Here is a 24367-nt window from a genome sequence, read left to right as displayed (position 1 = left end):
ATGGGGTAAATATGTATGTGACAATATACCAGAAGTTTACTAATGCAAAAGCAGTCACAGTAAATCAGAAATTTACTGATACAAAAGTAGCCACAGTAAATCAGAAATTTACTGATACAAAAGTTTATGCCATAGTAAACCAAAAGTTTACTTAGAGATAGCACATGCCATGATAAACTTGAAGTTTTTATTTGTCATTTTTAAATGAGCTATTTGAGAATTAAGATAAGCATATACTAAAGAACTAGAAGATTCTTCAAGAATTTTCTTGTGTTGCTTGTTCTCATAATAACTTGATTATACCAGCTAAAGTTGGGACTAAAATTTTCGAATTCTGGAATATATAAAAGGTGAATATGGGCTCATTCACCTATCATGTGAACCACTTATAGATGCATATATAAGATGGTTACATGTATGTTTATTATCAACCTACAGTTTGGCATTTGAAATTGTCTTTCTCAATTAAGAGCATAATTTTTAGATTATGAAATCAAGATAGTTCATCTTGATGATGCTGGTTTATATCCAAGCTAGTTTAGCATTGAATACCTCCTATTAATGGCTAAACTATTATTTATGAGAATAAAGCCTCATGTGTTGGTCTAAAATTTTCTAAATTGCATACAGCAGCACTTGTATGCATCAAACCAACAAAATATGATAAGTCCTTCCCTCACAATTGGTTTAGGATAAAAAATCAAATATTTTTACTATCTAATAACTTTTGATGTGTAGTATATGATTAATTTCTCTACCACAATGCACAAAGATATGTTTCCCAAAGAAGATTGGGGATATGAGTTAGCTTTTCTAACATTTGGGGGATGGAATAAAACAGCTGGAAAATATGTTATATGAATCGAATTATCATTAATATGGTCCTTGCTTAGAAGATAATTCAAGTCAAATGCCAGAAGCATTTGCTGATCCAAAATTAAATATCATATTTCACCTGTAAATGCTCCTATTAAAATTAAAGTCCCTGAAGGATAGAGTTTACTGTACGCAAGAAGCGTGTTAGACCAATCGGTTCCAAAGGTAACAATCCTTGAAAAGAATAGGAGCAAATGATCAAAATGATCATAATAAGGAGGAAATAAGCTCTGGAAGAGCCCACGACATAACATTTCATGAAACTCCAGAAGAAGTTCATGTACCTGAAAATAAAAAAAAAGTGATGAGATCTCAACAAGTTATGTCGCTTGCAAACTGATACGAAATGATCGTCGACGATATATTTGATACAATATAGTACACAATATTGTAAAAGATTGTGAGGATCGGACCTGTAGTCCAGACACCTGAAAATGTCATGCCATTTAAATGTAAGTCATAACCTATATGACTCATTTGATTAATTCTATATGAAGATCCCTGAAGGATTTAAAATGCCTGAAGCAAATTCAAAATCTCGAGAAATGTATTCAATCAGATTACAAAGATCTTTGTACGGTTTAAAGCAATCTGGGCGCATGTGGTATAATCGCCTTAGTGAATATTTATTGAAAGAAGGTTACATAAATGATGTTATTTGTCCATGTATTTTTATAAAGAAAATAGCATCAGAATTTGTTATACTTGTTATTTATGTTGATGACATAAATTTTGTTGGAACTCCAGAAGAGCTCCAAAAGGCAATTGAATATCTTAAGAAAGAATTTGAGATGAAAGATCTTGGAAAGACAAAACTTTGTCTTAGTTTGCAAATTCAACATTTAGCAGACGAGATCTTTATCCATCAATCTGCCTATACATAAATGGTCTTAAAACGCTTTTACATGGACAAAGCGCACCCATTGAGTACACCAATAATTGTTCGATCACTTGAAGTAAATATGGACCCGTTCTGAACTCCAGAAGAGGATGGGAAACTCCTTGGTCCTGAAACACCCTATCTCAGTGCAATTGGTGCACTTATGTATCTTGTTAATGCTACAAGGCCTGACATAGCATTTTCTGTTAATTTACTAGCAAGATATAACTTTTCTCCTACACGAAGACATTGGAATGCGATTAAGCATATATTGCGATATTTAAATGGAACTCTTTATATTGGTTTGTTTTATGCTAACAAAGGTAGTGCAGATCTTGTTGGTTATGCAGATGCAGGTTATTTATTTGATCCCCATAAAGCTCGATCTCAAACCGGGTACGTGTTTACATGTGGAGGTACTATCATATCATGGCGCTCCACAAAGGAATCTATTGTTGCTACTTCTTCAAATCACGCTGAGATAATATCTATTCATGAAGCAAGTAGGGAATGCGTATGGTTGAGATCAGTGATTCATTTCATTCGAGAAAAATGTGGTTTGGAATGTGATAAAAGATCCACAATTTTATACGAAGACAATGTTGCATGCATAGCCTAATGAAAGGGAGGATTTATAAAAGGAGATAACGAAGCACATTTTACCAAAATTATTCTACACATATGATCTTCAGAAAAATGGTGATATTGATGTGCAAAAAATCCGTTCAAGTGACAATCCGGCATATTTGTTCACTAAGTCTTTGCCAACTTCAACTTTTGAGAAGATGGTATACAAGATTGGAATACGGAGACTCAAATATTTGAAATAAGGTTTTCATCAGGGGGAGTGAAATACGCACTTTACGCTTTTTTCCTTACTAAGGTTTTTTCCTATGGGGTTTTTCTTGTAAGGTTTTTAATGAAGCAGCTAGAAATGCGTATTACTAAATATGTATACTCTTTTTCCTTCACTAGATTTTTTCCCACTGGATTTTTCTTAGTAAGGTTTTAACGAGGCACATTATCTTTTAATGAACATCCAAGGGGGAGTGTTATGAAAATATTATATTGTGGATGTCCATTCATTACTCCAATATAGATAATCTTCCTGAAAAAGATTATCCATTTAGTACTCTGTTGAAGTTTATCTACAAGCAGCTCATGCAGACAACTTACAAGTAGCTCATGCAGGCAAGTTGCAAGTAACTCAATGAAATGATTTGCAGCAGTTACTTATTAAACAGGCAGGTTACAAGCAGCTCATGCAGACAGCTTACAAGCAGCTAAAGAAAAGTCTTGCAGCTGCTTCCTGAAAAGCCTCGCAGCTACTTCTTTTCTTCTATAAATAGAAGAGTTTTCAGTTCATTATGAACATAACTTTGAAAGTTGAATAAAATATCAATCTCCCTCTATACTTGTCTTCAGTTTATTTCTTTTATAGTCTTTATTTTATAACATTATTTAATTTGTAACTCTTTAAGTTATTATTTGATTTGACATAAATACAACTTGGGATATCCAAAACTGCAATAACTATAGGGGTATTAAGTTGTTAAACCATACGATGAAAGTTTGGGAGAGGGTGATAGAAGGGAGGATGAGGAGGAGTATGTCCATTTCCCAAAACCAGTTTGGTTTCATATCGGGACGGTTGACTACGGAAGCCATTCACCTTGTGAAAAGATTGGTGGTCCAGTACATATGAAAAAATTGACTTGCATATGGTGTTCATTGACCTAGAATGTGCCATTAATACTTAAAGGTAAGTTCTACATAGTAGTGATTAGACCGACTATGTTATATGGGACAGAGTGTTGGCTAGTCAAGAACTCCCATGTCAAGAAGATGAAAGTTGCTGAAATGAGGATATTGAGATAGATGTGTGGGCATACTAGGTTAGATAAAATTAGGAACGAAGTTATTAGGGACAAGGTGAGAGTGCCCCCTGTGGAGGATAAGATGAGAGAGGCGAGGCTTCGATGGTTCAAACCTGTTAAAAGGAGAAGCAAAAATGTCCCGGTCAGGAGGTGTGAAAGGTTGTCCTTGGAGGGTCAGAGGAAGGGTAGATGTAGGCCAAAGAAGTCTTGCGGAGAGGTGATCAGGCGGGACATGGCGCAACTTGAGCTAATCGAGGACATGACCCTTGATAAGAGGGTATAAAGGTTGAGAATTATGATGGAAGGTTAGTAGGTAATCGAGTGTTTCCCTTCGTCTTCCTTAGTTCAGTAGTATTAGTGTTAGTATGGTATTATTTTATCCTTATATGGCTATTACTACATATCTTGTATTGTATTACTTGTTATAAGTGCTTCTTTCATCTTTTATTTTGTTATCTTAGTCTCGAGTTTCTAAATATCTTGTATTGTTATTACTTACTATCAGTACTTCTTTCATCTTTTCTTTAGCTGAGGGTCTATCGGAAATAACCTCTCTACCCATCCAGGGCAGGAGTAAGGCTACGTATATCCGACCCTCCCCAAACCCACTAATGAGAATATACTAGGTCGTTGTTGTTGTTGTCTGTGGGGAGTATGTACCCTTCAACCATAGTAATATGACTAGGGTGTTTGTGTTTGATTTGGTAGGTTTTGCTATATTAAAAATTAAAAAATTAATTTATAGGAGTACACAACAAGTTTTGGATTTTTTCCTTTCCAAAACTAGACACATGAATCAATTGACGAAATTAAGAGTAATTCGTTTATGTTAACAAACTAGTACTAAAATTATAGCAAATAGATAAAAGAGTTTTCGTATTTCATCAAATGTACCAAGTGTGTATAACGTGATGCCCAAATCTTCTATTTATAAAATAATATTAAAGTAATACAAGGGATGTCAGAAATACGATATTAACTATTGAGATCACGAGGGAAGATCATAGAAGAGGTTATGAAGGTGTGAGAGTTACAACCATATATAATGGTGAAGAATAATGGTGAGGTTATTTACATAATGGAGAAGAGTAGTGAGATTTATATTTATGTAGTCGATATCCATATAAATAATATATTTCATAACATCCCCCCCCCCCCCCCCCGGATGATCCAAAAAATGTGCCTCGTTAAAACTTTACCTGTGGAAAAAGAAATCCCAGTGAAGAAAAAATATCACACATCTTGTAATACGCATTACTTGTTGCTTCATTAAAAACCTTGTTAGTAAAACCAAGTGGGATAAAACCTTAGCTAAGGAAAAAAGAGTATAGTGCGTATTTGCCTCCACCTAATAAAAATATTACTTTATTTATCGAAGACAATGCGTTCCAGTTTTGTCTCTCAACTCCTCAAATGTTGAGGTTGGTAAGTTTAACATATCCACCAAAATATTAGGCAAACAAATTTATTGAATATCTATTTCATCATTCTATTGAAGATTGTCTCATAAAGAACTTTGCTGAAATGTGCTTTATTCTGTCTCCTTCAATATATCCTTCTTTCAATTGAGATAAACAATCATCATTGTCTTTCAATTAAGATAAACAAGCACCATTTTTAAAAAAAGAAAAGTCATACATCTCCTTCATATGCAAATAGATTATTTGAAGAACGGACTTCAAGAAATTTGCATAACCAACAAAATTTGACAATATTTATTAGGATAAAAAAATCTTTATCAATGATTCCCTTTTGCAATATAATGTTGATCGCATTCCAGTATCTTCAAATAGGAGTAAATTTAAATCTTGCCAGCATATTGTTATACTCATAGTTCTAGCAAGAAATATAAGTGCACCAACTGCACTAAGACATTAGACAAATCATATATGTCATTGAAGAAGCTTAATTTAACAAATTTTTCAGGAATCTTTATGTGCTTTAGAACAATTAAAATCCTTCAGGGATTTTTATTATAATCATATAAAGTATTTCATGTACTACCAAACTAAAACCCAAAAGTGATTTCATATGCCATAGGAGAATATGTCTCCATATAGTCAATACCAAGATATTTACAAGAAAATAAACTTTATATTATTTTATTTATTAATTTTATAATATTCGTACATATGATTTTTCCTTAACGTTAATTTTCAAGATATATAGGTAGCATTTTAAATATGTTAATAACATTATTGTGAATAAATCTTAAGTTAATGTTCTTAACCATGCCTAATGAAATATTTTTAATAAAAATTATAAAATCAAAACTCACAGATTTATCAGCCAAGCCATATTTGTTAATCTAATGAATAAAATACCCATATTTAGAATACTGGCACATCAAATTAGTACTTTTAAATAAATAATATTAACAAATAAAGCTTTAAAACCTAATATTAAGCACAAAATATCTTTGATTTTTTAAAGTTTTACTGACTATAAAAAACTCATTTATTAAAAATCTGTTTTTATTATTTCAAATAAATATTAAAAAATAAATATGTTTTGTCATATTTATATTTTAAAATATGTTCATGTTTGAATATGATTAAACAAATTGAGTGTCATGAAAAATATTAAATGTACGGATATATTATAAAAATAATAAATAAAATAATATAAATTTATTTCAATTATAAATAATATACCTATGTAAAATATATTATATAGAAGGTATTACATAAACAAGAGAATTTATAATGTCAATGGCATAATTTTCAGGTAAAAGTATTATAAAATCTGATGAAGGTGACTATTGTGGTAACTAGAACAAAGTAAAATATTTTTTGTATAACAAAAGGAAAAAAAATAACTTTTGGATAATGTATACAAAGTTAAATAACTTTTACCTAATAAAAAAAGAAAAACGACTTTTGAGTAATGGACCAACCACCCATGAAATTTACTATCTATAAGTACTTAGTGGGATTTTATAATAACTCAAATAATGATTACCGTTTATTATGAAACCATCTATCACTAAAATAATCTGTACCGTTAATTTGAGTGATTTCAGAAGGCACACGTGTACTGGATAACAACTCCTCTAAACAAATAGGAGTAACAACCTCGTTTCCGAGTCCAACGACTCCTAACTGTCTTTCCCTCCTTTTATGTTTCAACTTACTGCTCATTTTTCTTGTGAAATCAAAGAAGAAATTAAGCTACAGAAGAAGAATCTAGAAATTAATTACCACAAACCATGTCTTACTACCCAAAAGGTCACCGCGACAATGACGATGTCCCTGAATTCGATGAGTATGATCACACTCCCTATGGTGGCGGTTACGATATTTCCTTGACATACGGCCGCCCAATTCCGCCTTCAGAGGAGACTTGCTATCCTCCGACGTCTTCCGCCTCCGCCGACTTCGACTACGATCGTCCCCATTACTCTTCCTCTGCAGAGCCATCTGCCTATGCTGATGAAGCTCTTGATAATGAGTACCAAAGCTATTCCAAGCCCAAGACCAAGCCTCGTCCCTCGCGTTCCCGCCCATCTAAGGAAGAGGATGATGAAGATGAGAAGCCTCAGCGCAAGCCCGGGATGAATCGTCCTAGCGATGGTGGGAGTGGAATTGAATCTGATGAAACCGGGTATGGAAGCCGGACTGAGTACGAGAAACCCAAAAAGGGATATGGACGGAAGAGCGACGAGGATGAGGAGCTCAAATCCGAATATGGATCTGGATACGGTCGAAAGAGTGAGCCCGATTCAGAATATGGATCAGGGTATGGGCGAAAGAGTGAATACGAGAAGCCAAGTTCCGATTACGGATCTGCTGGGAATGGGAGGAAGAGTAAATATGATGAAGAACCCACATCTGAGTATGGATCAGGTTATGGGAGGAAAAGCGAGTATGAGGAGAAAAGTTCTGAATACGGGTCTGGCTATGGAGGAAAAACTGTGTCTGATGAGTATGGATCAAGGCACGGAAAGAAAAGCGAGTACGAGGAGAAAAGCTCAGAATACGAGTCTGGTTATGGACGAAAGACTGACTCTAATGAATATGGATCAGGGTATACAAGGAAAAGTGAGTATGAAGAGAAAAGTTCAGAATATGGCTCTGGTTATGGACGAAAAACTGATTCTGATGAGTACGGATCAGGATATGGAAAAAAAAATGAGTACGAAGAGAAAAGCTCGGAATATGGATCTGGTTATGAACGAAAGACGAACTCTGATGAGTATGTGTCTACCGGATATGGGAGTAAACCTGCATCCGGATATGGAAGGAAAAGTGAATACGAGGAGAAGAGTTCGGAATACGGGTCTGGTTACGGACGAAAGACCGATTCTGATGAAAATGAATCTGGTGGATATAGGAGTAAACCTGGATCCGGGTATAGAAGAAAAAGTGATGATGAGGAGGAGAAAAACTCAGAATACGGGTCGGCTTATGGGCGAAAGACCGACTCTGATGAATATGGATCTGGTGGATACGGGAAGAAGAAAAACCACGGGGAGGAAGAAGAGGAGAGTGGGTATGGTTATGGAGGGAAATCAAAGAGTTATGGCCGTTCAAGCTACGATACGACAGAGAGCGAAGGGTACGGGAGGTCAACAATTGAGAGGCCTAGTTATGGAAGGTCCGAGGAAGAGGACTACAAGAAGCCTAGTTATGGGAGGCGTGACGATGATGATGAAGATTATGGTCGCAAGAAATATGTAAGTAATACTTGATTACAAACGGAATGTACTTATCTTTGTTCAGTAACATGCGACTTAGATTTTTATTCTTCCATTGATTTGATCTGATAAATTGGCAGGGTGATGACGACGATGAGGATGACGAGGAGAAGAAACATCGCAATAAGCAGCGCCACCATCGCAAACACTCCGATGATTGAGTAGACTGCTTCTGTCACCTGCTCCATATTCATCCCTTATTACAAGTTATAGTAAATAAGTTGGCATCGATCTCTTCGATCCTACTGTTTGTTCCATTGCAAACACTGATGATTAAGTAGAGTGCTTTTCAAGATTCATGCCATTTTACTAGTTATTAGTCAATAAAAATTATCTATGTATTCAGTGTTTTGTATGTTGAGACAAGGAAATGTTGGTAGTTATCTGTATTAGGTATTATGCTTCTCTTCTCTCTACTATAATAAAATTCCAGACTTTTCAGGTGATACTATGCCATAAAAAATTCTCTTTTGCTGTGTCATTGTCTCAGGATCAATATTCAAAAGCGTAAGTTGTGACATGTTCAAATTTAGCTGAAAGAACAGTATGTACCCAATGCTATAGGGGCGATAGAAGGGAAAAGTGCGTAGAGTACTCTGTTTCGTCCACTTTATTGAAACAACAGTTGACATAAAGTATACTTCTAAAGATGATAAGTATATAGGATAAAATATGTTAGGCTAAGTGGCTTTTCAAAATAGGGACAAGTGGAACCTAAGACTGGCATAGCTAAAATCGAAGGCAATTATATTGTCTGTCACCGGAAAGAATAACTGATCACGCCCAACTCTAGTCCTAAAAAAGATAAGCGGTCGCTACAAATATAATCCGGTCTAAGAGTCCGAAGTCAAATCCCACAGAGAACTAAGGCTTAGCTATAATTGTTCAATATTGCTAAGAAATACAAGTCCAAATAATTTTTTAATTATAAAGATTATAATGTTTATTTTTATCTAATTAACTAACAAATACTAGAAAGCAGTACAACTATCAATTAACAAGGATAAGGATTGAAGACAAGACTAAGGAGGTCTGGAGTTATGATTTCCCCAATTGTCGGAATCCTTCCCGTTGTGTCTTCTATAATTTCGCTTAAATATTCTCTACCGATCGTGAGTACTTTGGTTGTCGTAATTCTCTCTCGAGCAATTACCGCAATTTACTAGATGTATTCTCTCGAACTACACTGGCTGAAACTTATTTCACCGCTCACTACGATCGCACCAAGGTTTCGTTATCTTTAATCCCGCCTTTAAACCTTCTGTATTGATCTCTCACATATGTTAAGAGTGATGTTGTTCAACAACTACCTAAATATATACTCTCTCAAGCAGTACACACTAAATAGGCAAAGTCAATTGATGGCCATTCAATCAACAGTAACAAACACATAGTTGAACAAGTAGAGAAATTTAACGGCTCAATTATATTAAAACATAACACGAATTCATCCTCCAAAAGGTTCCATCAAAACCCTAGATAACAAATTAGCTATTCATAATAATATGCATAACTACAATACTAGAATTCATAACAAATAATGGAAATAGGAAGAAGGATGTGAGAAACTTGTAGAAGAATTCTCCGCCTTTCTCCTAGTGTGTTCTTGCCTCCTTAGGTCGAATCCCTAGTCTCCTTAGCCTCCTTAGGTCTAAATTATGTCAAAAGTATGTCAAAGGTATGTCAAAAGTTCTCAAAATACCATTTTCCATGTATATATACCAAGTAGGGTTGAGCCCAAACAATTATACCTTCTCCTACGCAAAAAGGACACTTTTTCAGGTCAGAACGTCCGCGGCCGCGGATTCAACCGCGAATTTGGCCGCGGATTTTACCCAGTGTTCTGCCTCACATCCGCGGCTAGATCCGCGGCCTAGGATTCGACCGCATTTTTTACTCTGTTCTGTGTGGAATTTGAAAAAATGTAAAACATGAAAGTTGTAGCTCTTTGAATTATTTTCCAACCATATATTGTGGAGACCAAATGGAGTTCTTAGCGAAAAGTTATGTGATTTTACTAGACAGTGCACAATATACCTACTCGATTCTTCGTTCGTTCTTAACTATCAAATTTGATCCCCGAACACGATCCCGCCTTAATTCCTTGGGCTTTTACTCAGATTTCAAAGCTCCAAATCACTTGAATTCATTCTCTAACATCTACATAGCTCGAAATCACTCCTACAAGGCATAAAACACACAATTAGTGCAAAACACTAGCGATTAAAGCTCAAACTTAATTAAAGTGCAGTAAGTTAGAGTGTAATAAGCGACTAAAATATGTAATTATAGCCTATCATCAATAACGCTCATAAAAATTGCAATAAATACACTCCGCCCAGTAGCATTTAATGGAGAATATTCCACAGCATTTAGTGCGTTGCCCGTTACAAAGAATTTATGTTCACCATTACACCTTCTTCAATGACCCTCATAATTGACATTAAAGAAGGCATGATCCTAGGACCTTATTCCCTAGGTGCAACTATAAATAGTGATCTTTGTTATCATTGTGGAAGACACGATTTTCCCGGCAAACTTACGCTATAATCAATAAAAAGCTTTATACAATTTTACTTTCTTGTTACTTGGTTTCATCACTGTTGTGCCCGGAAGCTCTACTCTCAAATCATTGTTCTTCGTGATTTTATCATAATTTCAAGGTTAAGTATTGTGCATTTCTTTAATTATTTCATTATTTAAGGATCAAATTAATTCACTTGTCTAGAAACAACGTATAAATTCAATTATACTGTTTTATGGGTAAACAATTAAGGTTTAACGAGATGAAAACTAATTTAACAGAAAGATAATGACAAAATAAATTGTTAAGAGTCCCATTGTGATACTTTTCTTTAACTTGATAATAAATTTTTGAAAATTTTAAATTTGTAGAATATCAATTACTATAATTAACATGTACTAGTAATTATATAAGTGAACTACCTACTTCATCTTCCGAAAAAGATGCAGCAGAAGAAGACGCATGCTAAAGCAACAAAAATAGGATTGCCACTTAGGATAGCTGAGAATCCGCTCTCTTGTCTTCTCCCCTAGCTAGGAACTAGGAAGCAACAATAGAAAAAAATTTCCCAGATGTGGAAGTAAGAGAATACAAGAATTAAAATGCTTACTTCTATCTGGCCTTTGTTGGCAAACTTTAACCCATTCTCTTTGGCAGCTGCCCAAGATTTCCACTCAAACTGGTTTACTGGTGGCTTCTATCTAATTCTTGGCGCAGGTGGAATTAATTAAGATGCCTTTATATCCTCCAGCTGTGGAAGCGTCTATCACCCAACTAATAGCTTCTATATGTGGAGTGTGTGAACATTCAGGTTATATATCATGTGAATAACTTGAACCATCCACCAAGGACCATACTCTTTTCATCACTGCTCTTAAGCTCTTCCTAGTTTTTTTTCCTTTCCTTTATTGCAGAGCTCGATCTCTTCGTAGTTGCATTTGCATCTTTTTGGCCTTTGTTGTGCTTCAAAGAGAGAGAGATAGAGAGAGAGATTGAGATTTCACCAAATATGTTGTACTCTTGGACCATCTTAAAATCCTTGACTTTCAACTACTAGTCTCACATAGGTTCTAAATTTTAGGGCCAACTCAATATAATCGGTCTAAAAGATACTATAATTTTTTAAATAAAATTCATGTATATTTTTATTTAAAGTTCACTTTTCTAACTTTTTGAATGCAAAGCTATAAAGTAATCTTTTTAAGGATTAATTTCTTTAAAGTTTTGTTTCAATATGAAATATTATTAATTGACTCAGAAAAATCAAAATAAAATCGTCATAATAAAAAAGAAAATGAATGAATGTACGTGAAGAAATAACAACCAGAACCAAGAGGGTAGGTATATTTATCGATTAATGAGAAATAAAAGCTTAACTTAGGGTGTGTTTGGTACGAATGAAAATGTTTTCATGTAGAATGTTTTCCTAGAAAATGACTGGTTTTATCACTTATTTTTACTTGTTCGGTTGGTGAGTGAAAACTTTTTTCCGAAAAATATTTTCTAGTGTTTGGTTAGAGAATAGAAAATATTTTTTTATGCTACTCTCCTCACCTCCTTCCCCCAAGTCCCTATGTTTCATGTGCTCCTCCCCCCCCCCCCCCCCCCACAAATACTCAACATTTTCATGACTCTATTTTCTTCAAGAATTTAATTATTCTTCTAAAAATTCACAAAAACCCAAAGGAACTAATGCGTTTCTTTACTTTTTACACAAAAACAATGCTGAAATTTGTGTTCCATAACCAAAAAAAAGTATTATTTCTACAACATGAAAATAAAGCACTCATTTTATCGAAATGAAAGAAAATAATTTTTTTACATCATTTTATTGAAATGAAAGAAAATATTTTTTCTACATCATGAAAAGAAAGTACTTTTTTAAAATGAAAGAATTTTTTTTTTATATCGTGAAAACAAAATACTCATTTGTTGGAACGAAAAAAAAAACTCTATCTATAACATGAAAAGAAAGTACTATTAATAATATTTTTATTTAGGGTAGGGATGGGGGTGGGGCAAGGATGGGGTGGGTGGAGTTGGGGCGTGTTCGGGGTATGGGGTGGGTTGGTGGAGGTTGGGAATGAGAGGAAGGTTGGAAAAGAGTTTTGAAAAATGTCTCCCATTCCAGTTCTTCTCTTTTTTTAGGGACAAGTTCATTTTCATTTCCTCGATATGGCAAGGTGTGAAGCAACTTCACGATTGAATGAATTTCCTAAAATCGGATGACACAAATCGAACTAGAATAGGCTGATTGATCCAGGTAGCGACAGGCTCCAATCGAAAGGAATCGTGTGTACGCTAGAAAGACGTATATGCAAGCCTTTCTTTATGATCATATGGATTGCTTTTCGAGCGGTACCATGCTCTTCCGTGCTCGTAGGTTGACTGCTCTCAATCAAACCTTTGATCTCATGCCAAATTTTACTATTGGGATTTCCTATACAAGCCTGGGCCCTCTTAATATGATGTAACCGCTGTTGATTAGACTCGAAGTGGTTCAGATCGGCGAAGTAAGAAAAGACTTTTTCAGTGGAACTAAAAAGAAAAGGAGAGCTATTTCCGCCAGCTAGGGTAGTGGCGAAGCACTACTGAGCAATTCACATATCACTTAATATAGACAACTTTTGTTTTTTTCATCGGACCACAGTCTTAACCTCCGATCGAGCTACGAACACGAGTAGATAGGCGGTTAGGGGGGAGAGGGCCGGCTGGGCCTGCCTTTTCAATCAATGGGAAAATATTTTCCTCCAATTGAAGGAAAATGAGTTCATGAAGAAAATATTTTCCCAAACATTTAAGCCAACTAAACAAGCGAAAATTAAAAAATATTTTCCAAAAAATATTTTCCTACATACCAAACACACCCTTAATTTACTCATTTGAATAGCCTAAACCAAACCTAAAAGAAATTAAAATCTTTTATTTATGTTACGAAAAGCTTTGATTGTATAATATATATTTTTTAAACGGCATTCTTGAAACGAGCTAAGAAAATTACTGACATATTCGCCAAGTAAAAATTTTCTTAAACTATCCAGATAATCTAATGGATTGGATCATCTACTTGACGATCCTTTCATTACATTCCAACCATTGGTGGTCAAGTGAGAAAGTCAACAATAATAGAAGTTCAAATCAATGACAAAACCGCAAAAAAAAGAAGGAAAAAAGAAAAGGAAAATTGTTGCAGGTGAAATAGCCTATATGGACTCCAAAGCCTGAAGAACATCAGCTTTCACGTCTTCAAAGTCTTCCACTCCGAAGCTGAACCGAACCAAGTTGTCCATGATCCCATACTTGGCTCTATCTGACTGGGAAAGATCCCTGTTTTCGAAATGTACAACAATATTATTTACAAGTTTCCAATATTTTTTTTTTTTATAAGGTAAAAATTTTATTGATAAAAGCACCAAGATGGTACATAAGATTACACCAAAATCAGACAACACCTATAACAGCATACTTCCAGTTACAAGTTGCTTAACACATCCAAAAACTCCATAGACTGATCTAGACTTTCAACTAAACATTTCTTACACCAAAAAAATAAATTTTGAAGACAAGTATTTTTTATTCTATCAATGTGATTTCCAATATTTTCATTTCTAATCTACCTTGACTTCTCAAAACTTCCGGAGACTACAGTACAGCGGGAGGTTATAATTCCTATTTCAATTTCCGCATGTAGTGCGGACAGTGGATCAGGTGTGAACATCTTGATTCGGGGCTGATCTCTTGTATCGGAGCAAACATTCAATGATTTTCTACATTCTATTGATTTATTTTAATTTTTATTGTCGCACCTCTCAAGATGTTAATCCTTGATATCAAATTTTTTTGAGTTTCCTCAAGTTTCCCCAAACATGCTCGGAGAAAGTTAAAGGGGGAACAGAGACACCGCCAGCTTAAGAATAGAATATATATTTTGGATAAGTAACCATGGAATAGAATATTGACATACCAGTAAGACATTATTGCTGGTTGGTCCACAATGCTCTCACAACCTCCAAATGATGGAGCAATATAGGGAATTCTCAGAGCATCCACAAATTTTGCAGTAGTTAGGAGGTCTCCGTCAACCTAATAAAAATTATAGCCTTATGATTTACTGCAAGTAGAGGAAATGAAAGGAATATTTGGTTAACCAACAATCACAGATTCATCATAAAATACAAACCTCAAAACTGACCACACCACCAAAGCCAGTCATTTGTTTCTTTGCAATATGATATTCTGGATGACTCTGCAACCCTGGATAATAGACATGTTTCACCTGCAACTCATTTTTTTCAGATATGATAGCACTTGCAAGACCCACACAGATCCTAGTAAAACAAGACCTCTAAACTCTAACTGAACTGCACAAAGAAAAGCTAAAAGTGTGGGATGACAGCAACTTCTATGTTCATTAATCAGGCAATCATGCATTAGGATGAAGTAGCTACATGACTTGAGGTGGATTATACAGGAGTATAAGAAAATAGAAGCTCCACAGCTTAATTCAAGCAGGTAAGATGTAGGATTTTACAGAGGTAAGAGAATACAGATCGTGATGCCAATGTTAGGCTCCTAAGATTGGCGTTTGCTTTAATCAATATCAAGTTGAAAATTCTTACTTTTCTCATGCATATCAATTAGGTAATTGTGCTCTGTTCCAAGTTTGAATTTCAAATCATGACTGATAAGAGTTATTGAAGCCTAGATACCTTGGGATGAGCCTCTAAAATCTCGGCCATCCTCAATGCAGTTGAGTTTTGTTGCTGTACACGAAGATGTAGCGTCTTCATGCCTCGGATGATAAGATATGCAGCATTCTGGTAGATGGGAAAATTGAATCAGACTGCAATACAATACAAGCTTAAAATGCAAACTACACTTCATACAACATCAACCACTATGCCGCAATCCCAAGCTAGTTCGACCCAGCTTTATGAATCCTCTCTATCCATGTCACTCCATTTAGACCTGACTCGATCCAATATTCAAAACTGTAGGTTCTCAAACATTAAAATTTCTCTGCATTTTCTACTGGCATAGAAACCTCTAACAAGAATAAAAGACGCCTAGTGAATATTGGACCTAAAGTAAGTTGATCAACATGACTAGGCCTTAATCCCAAGACTTCATACATTTTATTTATTTATTTATTTTATGGGCATACACTTCATGCATTTTTAACCAACCCAAATACCGTACTAGTGCTAAAGTCCATTTTATGGAGCAATTTTTCCTTCACCAAATTTAACTTACACATATACAGCATGGTACGCCAGGGAATTAAGTCGAGCAAGACTTCAATTAAGGAAACTCACTGGATTGATAGCACCACCGAGGATATGATGCAAGTTTCGAACTACTGAAACTAATTCTAAAGGACCACTAATGCAACCTGCAAGAACCTGTATGAAGTATACCACATCAAAGCAGTCAGTTTGATATTGCTACTGGCGGTATAGTTGTTTAATTGTCAAAACACCAGCTGATGTCACGTACATCATTGTGCCCACCAAGGAATTTTGTAGCAGAGTGCAGAACAAGGTCAGCCCCTAGAGCAAGGGCCTTTTGGTTAAGAGGAGTCGCAAACGTCCCGTCTATGCAAACCAAGGCTCCATTTTCATGACAAAGCTTTGAAACCAGCTCAATGTCAACACATCTCAGGAATGGATTTGTTGGAGACTCGGTAAAGAAAAGATTCACCTGCAAGGTACCAGACATTGGAAACCATCTTCATTTTTCTATCTATTTAAGTTCGGAAATGTTGAGTGATAAGCAACAGTGTGTCTGCATACTGACTTTCTTCTGATTTAGTGCTAACTCCAAAGCTCCAATATCCGCTGGATCAATGACTGTGGCCTGCAGGAATGGAACACTTAAGCATTTTCCCCCTTAGATTAATTAACAGAAGAGAAACATTATGGTAGGATTATATTATTCGCCAGCAGCTTTTGGAGAGTGTTGCCTAGAATGAATTTATGACATTCATTTTCATTACCAAAATAAAGACAACAACTCAATTCTGAATAACATTTTTTTCTCTTGTCAAAAAATCTTGTAATATCTCTACACTTAAAGCTAGAATGACCGATATCTTAAGCATTTGGATTAGCGGAAGTACCGTAATTCCCATTTTAGGCAGTATCGTCTCAATAAAAATACGGGTCTTCCGGTAGCAATCTGTGGTTGTTACAATATGGCCACCAGCAGGAACCAAGGCCAACAGCATTACAGTACTGGCACACATTCCAGATGCCATTACCAAGGTTGATTCAGCGCCCTCGAGTGCACTGTTAGAGATACAAGCACCTCATTTACTAGAATACATTGCCACTTAGTACCAATCCCATAAGACAAACTAGAGAAAGTAAAAAGGACAGACAAAAATAAACAAATGAAAAACTAGTCAATCAAAGATAAAGCTAACCTTATTTTCTCCTCTAGAACAACAGTAGTGGGGTTACCATAGCGCCCATATTCAAAACTTGCAAGTCTTTTCTCCTGCCAAAATATCATAAAGTGAAATTAATCACAAAGACAAATTCAGCTTGCTGAAAAGATGTGCTTAACATTCTCTTTTACCAATATGATGGTACATCATTATACTATTTAACAAAAGCTGACAGCAAGTGGCTAGGGCTGTGCTATGATTTCCCCTTTCAAGCCAGGAACTCTTCATTGGAACTAGAGAGTGAATATCTTTTTAACTCAACTCAAGAATCCAATACAACAACAGTAAATACCTTGAAATCAATAAGGTCAGAAGTTTTATTGAAGAAGTAAGCAGACGTGTTAACCACTGGGGTAGTTATGGCATCAGTAACAATACCGCGTCCCAACCTTTCACCTGCAGAAGAACAAGAACAAACAAAGTATGTTTTTATCTCCATTCACACAGCTGATATGAAAGCACATAATTACTCTTATCCTCTCAAAACCTTGTTGTTGCCAGTTGCACTATACAAAGGTAATTCTTGAAATATTCTTCATTCAAACAAGAGAATATACATAAAAGTGCGTATATGTTATTTGACGAAAGAAACTTTTTTTGTCATAGGAGGCAACCCAACAACCCTCATGCATTTGGGCAACAATATTCAAGGAACAACATTCCTTTTTCTTTCTATCATTTTGTTGTGGTTTGCCAGAAGAGGAAAAGAAGGACAAAATTAACAGTGTTGAAATCAAAATCCAAGTTAGAAATGGTGGGTTGGAATGGAAAATGAAAGAATTCCACTCCAACCCACCATTATTTATTGGATTTGGATTCCAATAAAGAGTTAGGGTAAAAGAAAAAGTTCGGAGGGAATACACAGAAAACCCTCATTTCCTCCTCCTTCTCTTCCTTCCCACATAAAACACATACAGCAAGAATGAGCATTGAGCAAATATAAAGAGAACCTTAATTCTTTTTCTTTTTCTTTTTTTGGATTGGTAGAACCTCAATTCTACTGAGCATTATGAGCTAATTCAAACATACCGATAAATAAAGTTGAACGCTTTTCAAATTTCAAACCCTTATATCCAAAAAATCAATCCAATTTTAATTTGAAGTGCTACATACTTTTATCCTCAATTTGAGAGCCTTCACTGTGATTCGTCATCTTCAGTCTAAACATCAATGGAAACTGATTAAGGCCCCAAACAAATTTCATTTCATGCATCTTGTAACGACCCAATCGGTCGTTTTGCTTTCTAGATCCCCGTTCCCCTAAATAAGACTCCCCGTATGTGCTTTTACTACTTTATGACTTGCGGGGATGGTTAGTTCGGATTTGGAAGGGTTCGGGTTGAAATCGGAACACTTAGTTCCTTGTTATTGGCTTTAAAGGGGCCAAGTTCGACTGGGGTCAACATTTCTAGTGAACGACCTCGAAACCGGGATTTGATGGTCCCAATAGGTTCGTATGATGATTTTGGACTTGGGCGTGCGTTCGGATCGGGTTTTGGGTGACCCGGGAGTGTTTCGGCGCCTAAAGTTGAAAGTTGGTTTATTGAAGGTTTTAAAGTTATTTAAATTTGGTTTGGAGTAGGTTTTGGTGTTATCGAGGTCTGTTTGGGATTCCGAGCCCGGGAATAGTTCCGTATGGTGATTTAAGACTTGCACGCAAATTTTGGTATCATTCCGAGTAGTTTAAGTATGATTCGGCGCGTTCGGAGCAAGTTGGAAGAACTCGAAGTTCATAAGTTGATTCGTTGGTTTGGGGTGCGATTCTTAGTTTTGGTGTTGTTTTCCGCGTTCCGAGGGAGTCCATCTCATGTTTACAAACTTGTTGGTATGTTTGGACGAGGCCTGGGGTGCTACTCGGACGTTGCACGGATCGAGTTAGAGCTCAAAAGGGGCTGCTGGTGCACCAGTTCTGGTGTGCCCGCACTTGTGGCGAGCTTTTGGCCGCAGGTGTGAGCTCTTGGCCGCAGAAGCGGTTTTGGCCATTTGGCCAGTGGTCCGCAGAAGCGGAGGAACATGCGCAGAAGCGGCCTCGCTTCTGTGATGAGAAGACCGCAGATGCGCTCCATCCTCCGCAGAAGCGAGAGCCCGTCCGCAGAAGCGGAGTCAGCCAGCCTGGGCTAGGACCGCACCTACGATGACTTTTCCGCAGGTGCGGCACCGCAGATGCGGCCCCAAGTCCGCAGAAGTGGAAATGTTGGAGGTAGTGAGGTCCTTTTAATACGGGACTTAGGCCATTTTGGGTTCATTTATTGCATTCTTTGGGCGATTTTGGAGCTCTTATTGCATTCTTTGGACGATTTTGGAGGTAAGTAATTTCTATCAAATGTAAGTTAAATACATATATTATGGATAGATTTTAACATGAAAAATTATGAAAATTTTGGGTTTAGATGAAAAACCTAGGTTTTGATAGAAATCGGATTTAACCACGAAAATGGTTATGGAATTGGGTGAAAATTATATATTTGAGTTCGTGAGGTTATGGGTAACAATTATCTTCGAAAATTTTCGAAATCCGAGCACGTGGGCTCGGGGATAAATTTTAGGAATCTTCCAATTGGGATTGGGTAATCACTCTAATAGTTAGATTATGAACTTTTGAACATGTATTGATTAATTTACACAACATTTGACTAGTTTCGGATTGTTCGGCACCGAGTTGAGGCTTTAGAGTGAATTTGAGGCCGGAAAGCGAGCTTTGAGACAAGGTAAGTCTCTTACGTAACCTTGTAAGAGGGAATTTATCCCATAGCTGATTTAAATTACTATTTGCTTCTAATTGTGGGGGCTACGTACGCACGAGATGACGAGATTCGGTGCGTAGCTACTAATTATGCTTATGTACGGGTAGTTTAGGACCCAAATCATAAAATATTTATAATGTTTGCACCCTACTTGTTAATTAAAAGTGCCTAAATTATATTGGAACTTGACAGAGGAATTGAAAAAGACCGTTAATGGAAATTGTGCTCCTTTGTGTATTAGTCTTGTAATAATTTTGGAATCGGATGTTCATAAAGTATCCTCTCTTCTTGTGAAGCGGGTCGAATGCCTCAGCAGTAGAATAGATGCATTTATGGTTCGTGTCGCTCGACCCTCGGCAGTGTACACATTATTCCGGATCGGGTCGTACGACCTTGGCATAAATCGTGCGTAATAATACACGAAACCTAATTATACTTGATATTGTTTTATGGCCTGAGAGGTTGTAATTATTAATGACAGAATTTGACCTGGAATTTACGATTTGTGAAAGAACTATGTATTTACTGCTTGTTATTGAGTATTTATTATTGTTTATATAACTCATGCTTATGTAGAATTTCTGCATTTTATTGTAAGCCCATAGTAAGGGTCGAAATCGACCCCTCGTCGCTACTTCTTCGAGGTTAAACTAGATAATTACTGGGTACATGTTGTTTATGTACTCACGCTACAATTGCGGTCATATCGGCGCGCACCCCCGTTATTCTGAGGCCTAGTGGTGAGCTGCTTCTTGAACCGTTCTGCAGCACCTAGAATCTCTTTTTATATCTATTTTTCTGTCGACTTTATTTCAGACAGTAGTTAGAGTCATACACTTGTGATACCAGGACTTGGAACACCTACTAGTAGACTTTATGGTTTTGGGGTTTTATTTCACTGCATTTGCTCACTCCTGTGCCTTCGTCTTATTTATTTAAAAAATTTCTACTCTTTAATTTCTTAATAAATGGAATTTAATTACTTGGTGACTAATTAAAAGAGTAATCACATGGTCAGTTCACCGTTGGCTTGCCTAGGGCCGACGTTGGGCGCCATCACGGCCTATAGGAGGAATTGGGTCGTGACACATCTCTTCCAAGATTGTCAAGTAAACATTGGGTTTAAACCATTTAATTAATCAATCAACTACACCTCAATCCTAGATACTTTATAAAATCTCTATATCTGTTACCATTATAAGATAAAAATATATTCATTACACACCATTGCACGGAGAGTCAATTGGTTTTTTGACCTTTTACAAACTTGTTTTTAGTTTTATGACCCTACCTCTTTTCTTACACATGGGAGATTTACTTTTACACGCATGAAATATTTATTTTACACGTAAGAGATCTAAAAAAGACATTTTCTTAAATTCAACATTGTAAAAGGCCTTGTAGGCCTAAAACCTCTTGCATGGATGATGGACCGTCCAATTTTATACTCCCGGCATTCCACATTACGTGGAAAAGTTGAAAGCACGGAGTTTAAAAAAATAAATTTTGAAATTTCTGGTTATAACATGTGATAACAGTTGATTTTCCAAGTTTAGATTGTTACATAAACAGTGACAGACGGTAAAGTTTTCAGAATATAATCCACGAACCAAGGCATAACATAACAGGGGAAACCGAGAACAAAGACGTCAAAGAGAGAGGCCATAGAACCATACCGGCATGAATAGCGACGCTTCCATCGGAATTCAAAAACGAAGCGTATTTATTAACACCTGTAAAACCCTCAATCTGTACAGTTTCATCATTAAAAGCCGCATTTTCCACCAGCGGAGCAACGGCGGAGGAATCGACGGCATTAGCCGCCGGAGTGAAGTCAGGACCGGCATGGTTGTTGGACCACGACGCCGCCACAACTTGAGCCACGCCGATGTTGCTGCAGTTCCTCCGAGCCTTAATGCTTAGCTGCCTCACGAAGTTCGGCGGAAACCGGAATATCAGAGAAGACAGGCCGTGTACTTGAGATGGGTGACTCACCGAGCTAGCCTTGCCGGGGAATCGAACGCCGGCTTTCGGGGGCGGAAGACTGCCGGAGAAATCGGGGTCCGAACGGCAATCGAATGACGGAATTACCCTAGCAAAGCTGGAGACAGCCATTGGTTCTAGGGGGTTAAAATGTAATTCTCCGACGGCTAAGAGGCCTGCCTTTCTCTATGAAAAATGAAAATATAAAAAAATGAAAAAGAGATGAAAGTTCGTTCAGGGTTGCGTTCCACACAAGTTTAAATACTTATCACAAAAGGTACTGTACTATGAGAAGAAGAGAATATGCGCAGTTGACATTTGTCGTCTTGTAAAAGGAAAAAATTAAATAATGGGCAAAACACAATAGTACAATACTATTATGATAGTTGAGAGGAAATGTGACCGTTCTTAAATTTTAGTTGGTCCAAGTAGTTTAGGCGACGGACGTGCATAATTTAGTAAATATTAAATTATTGTATCAAAATTGAAAATTTTAGTATTTGTTATTCTATATTTTGGTATTCGATATGGTATTTGATTTAATTTTTAAAAAAAATTGATATTAGGTATGATATTTGGTATTTTAAAATAAAATACCGATATCGTACCGAAATATATATTATATTGCATAATACACATATTATTAATTATAACATAAATATAAAAAAATCTAAAATTTTACTTTCCTTTATTCTCTAAGTTCATCAATTAACCCTAAGCAAGTAACAAGACATTTTTAATGATCAAATTTATTCTTTTATGTATAGTTTTCTCTCTTTGGGTTGATATTTGTGGGTTTGGACAATTTTTTTGTCAACAAACGTTTTTAGTTTTGTACTTTTGAGTACTTTAATTAAGAATATTACAGTCTCTGACTCTACATACCAGTTAGTATTCAAACCGAATAAACCGAAGTTACCGAACCGAAAGGAGAAAAACCGAACCATACAGAAATTAATTAGGTACGGTATTGGTATAATATTTTAAGAAATCGAATACCGAAAATATCGAACTGAAATGTCTAAATATCGTACCGTACCGACCAACGAACACCCCTAGTTTAGGTCAACAAGGTGAAAAGTGACCTCAACCACCAAGGAATCTCCACATTTAATAAAGGTCTCGATGTTAATTATTGCATAATAATTCTTTTATTAGTTATCACAAATTTATGCAGAAATAATCTTTACATTGTTAATTCATGCCTAAACTTTATCTTCTCAACCAAAATTTTAAATAACTACGTATCTTTTAGTAGGAGAAAAAAATGGATAGTTGGAAAGAGAGTGGCATGTGAAAGATGATAGGGTAGATGAATGTACTAGCATATGCCAAAGAAAATTGAATCTTCTCAATTTTTGTTCTCTGTAGCTACACTTGACGTTAGAAAAGGGCGCTTCACTCGCTATCAGCGTTGAAGCTAGAAGATTAGCAATGGGTTCGTCCAAACTCGATAATTTAGTTTAAATCTTTGTACGTGTTTATTCTAAAAAACGGATAACAATTGAATTTATATATGATTTTAAGGATATGTGAATTAATTCAATAACAAGTGATTAATGACATTAGATTAAGCAAATGAAAAATGTAATAAATGACCATACCGATGATAAGGGCGATTCCGAGCTCGGTTTATGGCTTGACGAAGAACTTGCCCTCGATTCCAAGCTTGTACTTATAAAGAACACAAGAATAAGAATAAGAATTGTGAACAACAAAGAGAATTGAAATAAATTGCCTTGATATGCGTGTTACAATGTGTGTCATGAATAATAATCTTCCCCCTTTATATAGTAGGGAAGTTTTACCCTAAGTACAATTCTAAAAAAAGGTAAAAATCTTTTGTTTCGCTAATTACTGATTTTCTGCTGATATGGGCCGAGATTCAGGCCGTAATATCCAGTTGGTCACGGACATCACGACCCTTTGTTAGTCGTATGCAGTTGTTGGGTAATGCTCTCCGGAGTCTTGACCCTTGAACCGAACCCGGAGGACACGGCCCCGACATCCCCGAGGGCAAGTGTTTTGCCCGAGCCCCGGTACGAGGGGCTCCTTGCTTTGACTCTGATTTATTATGGTCACATTCCTGCTCTGTTTGTCTTACCAGGAAATCGAGGTGTTCAGTGAGCCCGATTTTATCCGTATACATATAGTCTCCTCGTTTCTAAGAGAGTAGGCTTGCCGACATGATGGGAAACGACAGATGACTCTGGTTCCTTCCTTCGTATGTTACGACGAGGGAGCCGAAACGTCTCATCAATCGTATCGTTCTGACTTCGGACACGTGTCGCTCACCGGCAGGTCGCCTCCGAATGTTAAGTGTCGGTTGTTTCCCTATA

The 24367-nt window shown here is 36.3% G+C and overlaps 2 protein-coding genes and 1 long non-coding RNA gene across 3 annotated transcripts; 1 reads left to right on the top strand and 2 right to left on the bottom strand.

Annotated features, from left to right (window-relative positions):
- Positions 1-6744: 6744 nt before the first annotated feature.
- LOC104119214 (uncharacterized protein At5g39570-like) lies at positions 6745-8718 on the top strand. Its single transcript, XM_009630655.3, has 2 exons — positions 6745-8308; positions 8410-8718. Exons 1-2 carry the CDS (start codon positions 6842-6844, stop codon positions 8488-8490), a joined length of 1548 nt encoding a protein of 515 aa, XP_009628950.1. The 5' UTR covers positions 6745-6841; the 3' UTR covers positions 8491-8718.
- A 1018-nt stretch (positions 8719-9736) lies between these two features.
- LOC108949051 (uncharacterized) lies at positions 9737-11858 on the bottom strand. The gene is made up of 2 exons (XR_001973823.3): positions 11464-11858; positions 9737-10510 (listed from the first exon to the last, which is right to left on the bottom strand). It is a non-coding gene; the product is annotated as an uncharacterized lncRNA (long non-coding RNA).
- Positions 11859-13895: 2037 nt separating this feature from the next.
- On the bottom strand, positions 13896-22270 carry LOC104119212 (cystathionine gamma-synthase 1, chloroplastic-like). The gene is made up of 11 exons (XM_009630654.4): positions 21722-22270; positions 17594-17697; positions 17278-17351; positions 16972-17140; positions 16650-16709; positions 16350-16553; positions 16169-16255; positions 15563-15670; positions 15034-15129; positions 14818-14936; positions 13896-14180 (listed from the first exon to the last, which is right to left on the bottom strand). Exons 1-11 carry the CDS (start codon positions 22158-22160, stop codon positions 14057-14059), a joined length of 1584 nt encoding a protein of 527 aa, XP_009628949.1. The 5' UTR covers positions 22161-22270; the 3' UTR covers positions 13896-14056.
- Positions 22271-24367: the final 2097 nt, after the last annotated feature.

This window comes from Nicotiana tomentosiformis, chromosome 2 (genome assembly GCF_000390325.3).
Source record: "Nicotiana tomentosiformis chromosome 2, ASM39032v3, whole genome shotgun sequence".
NCBI classification, from domain to species: Eukaryota; Viridiplantae; Streptophyta; class Magnoliopsida; order Solanales; family Solanaceae; genus Nicotiana; species Nicotiana tomentosiformis.
This window is presented reverse-complemented; position numbering and strand designations above follow the sequence as displayed.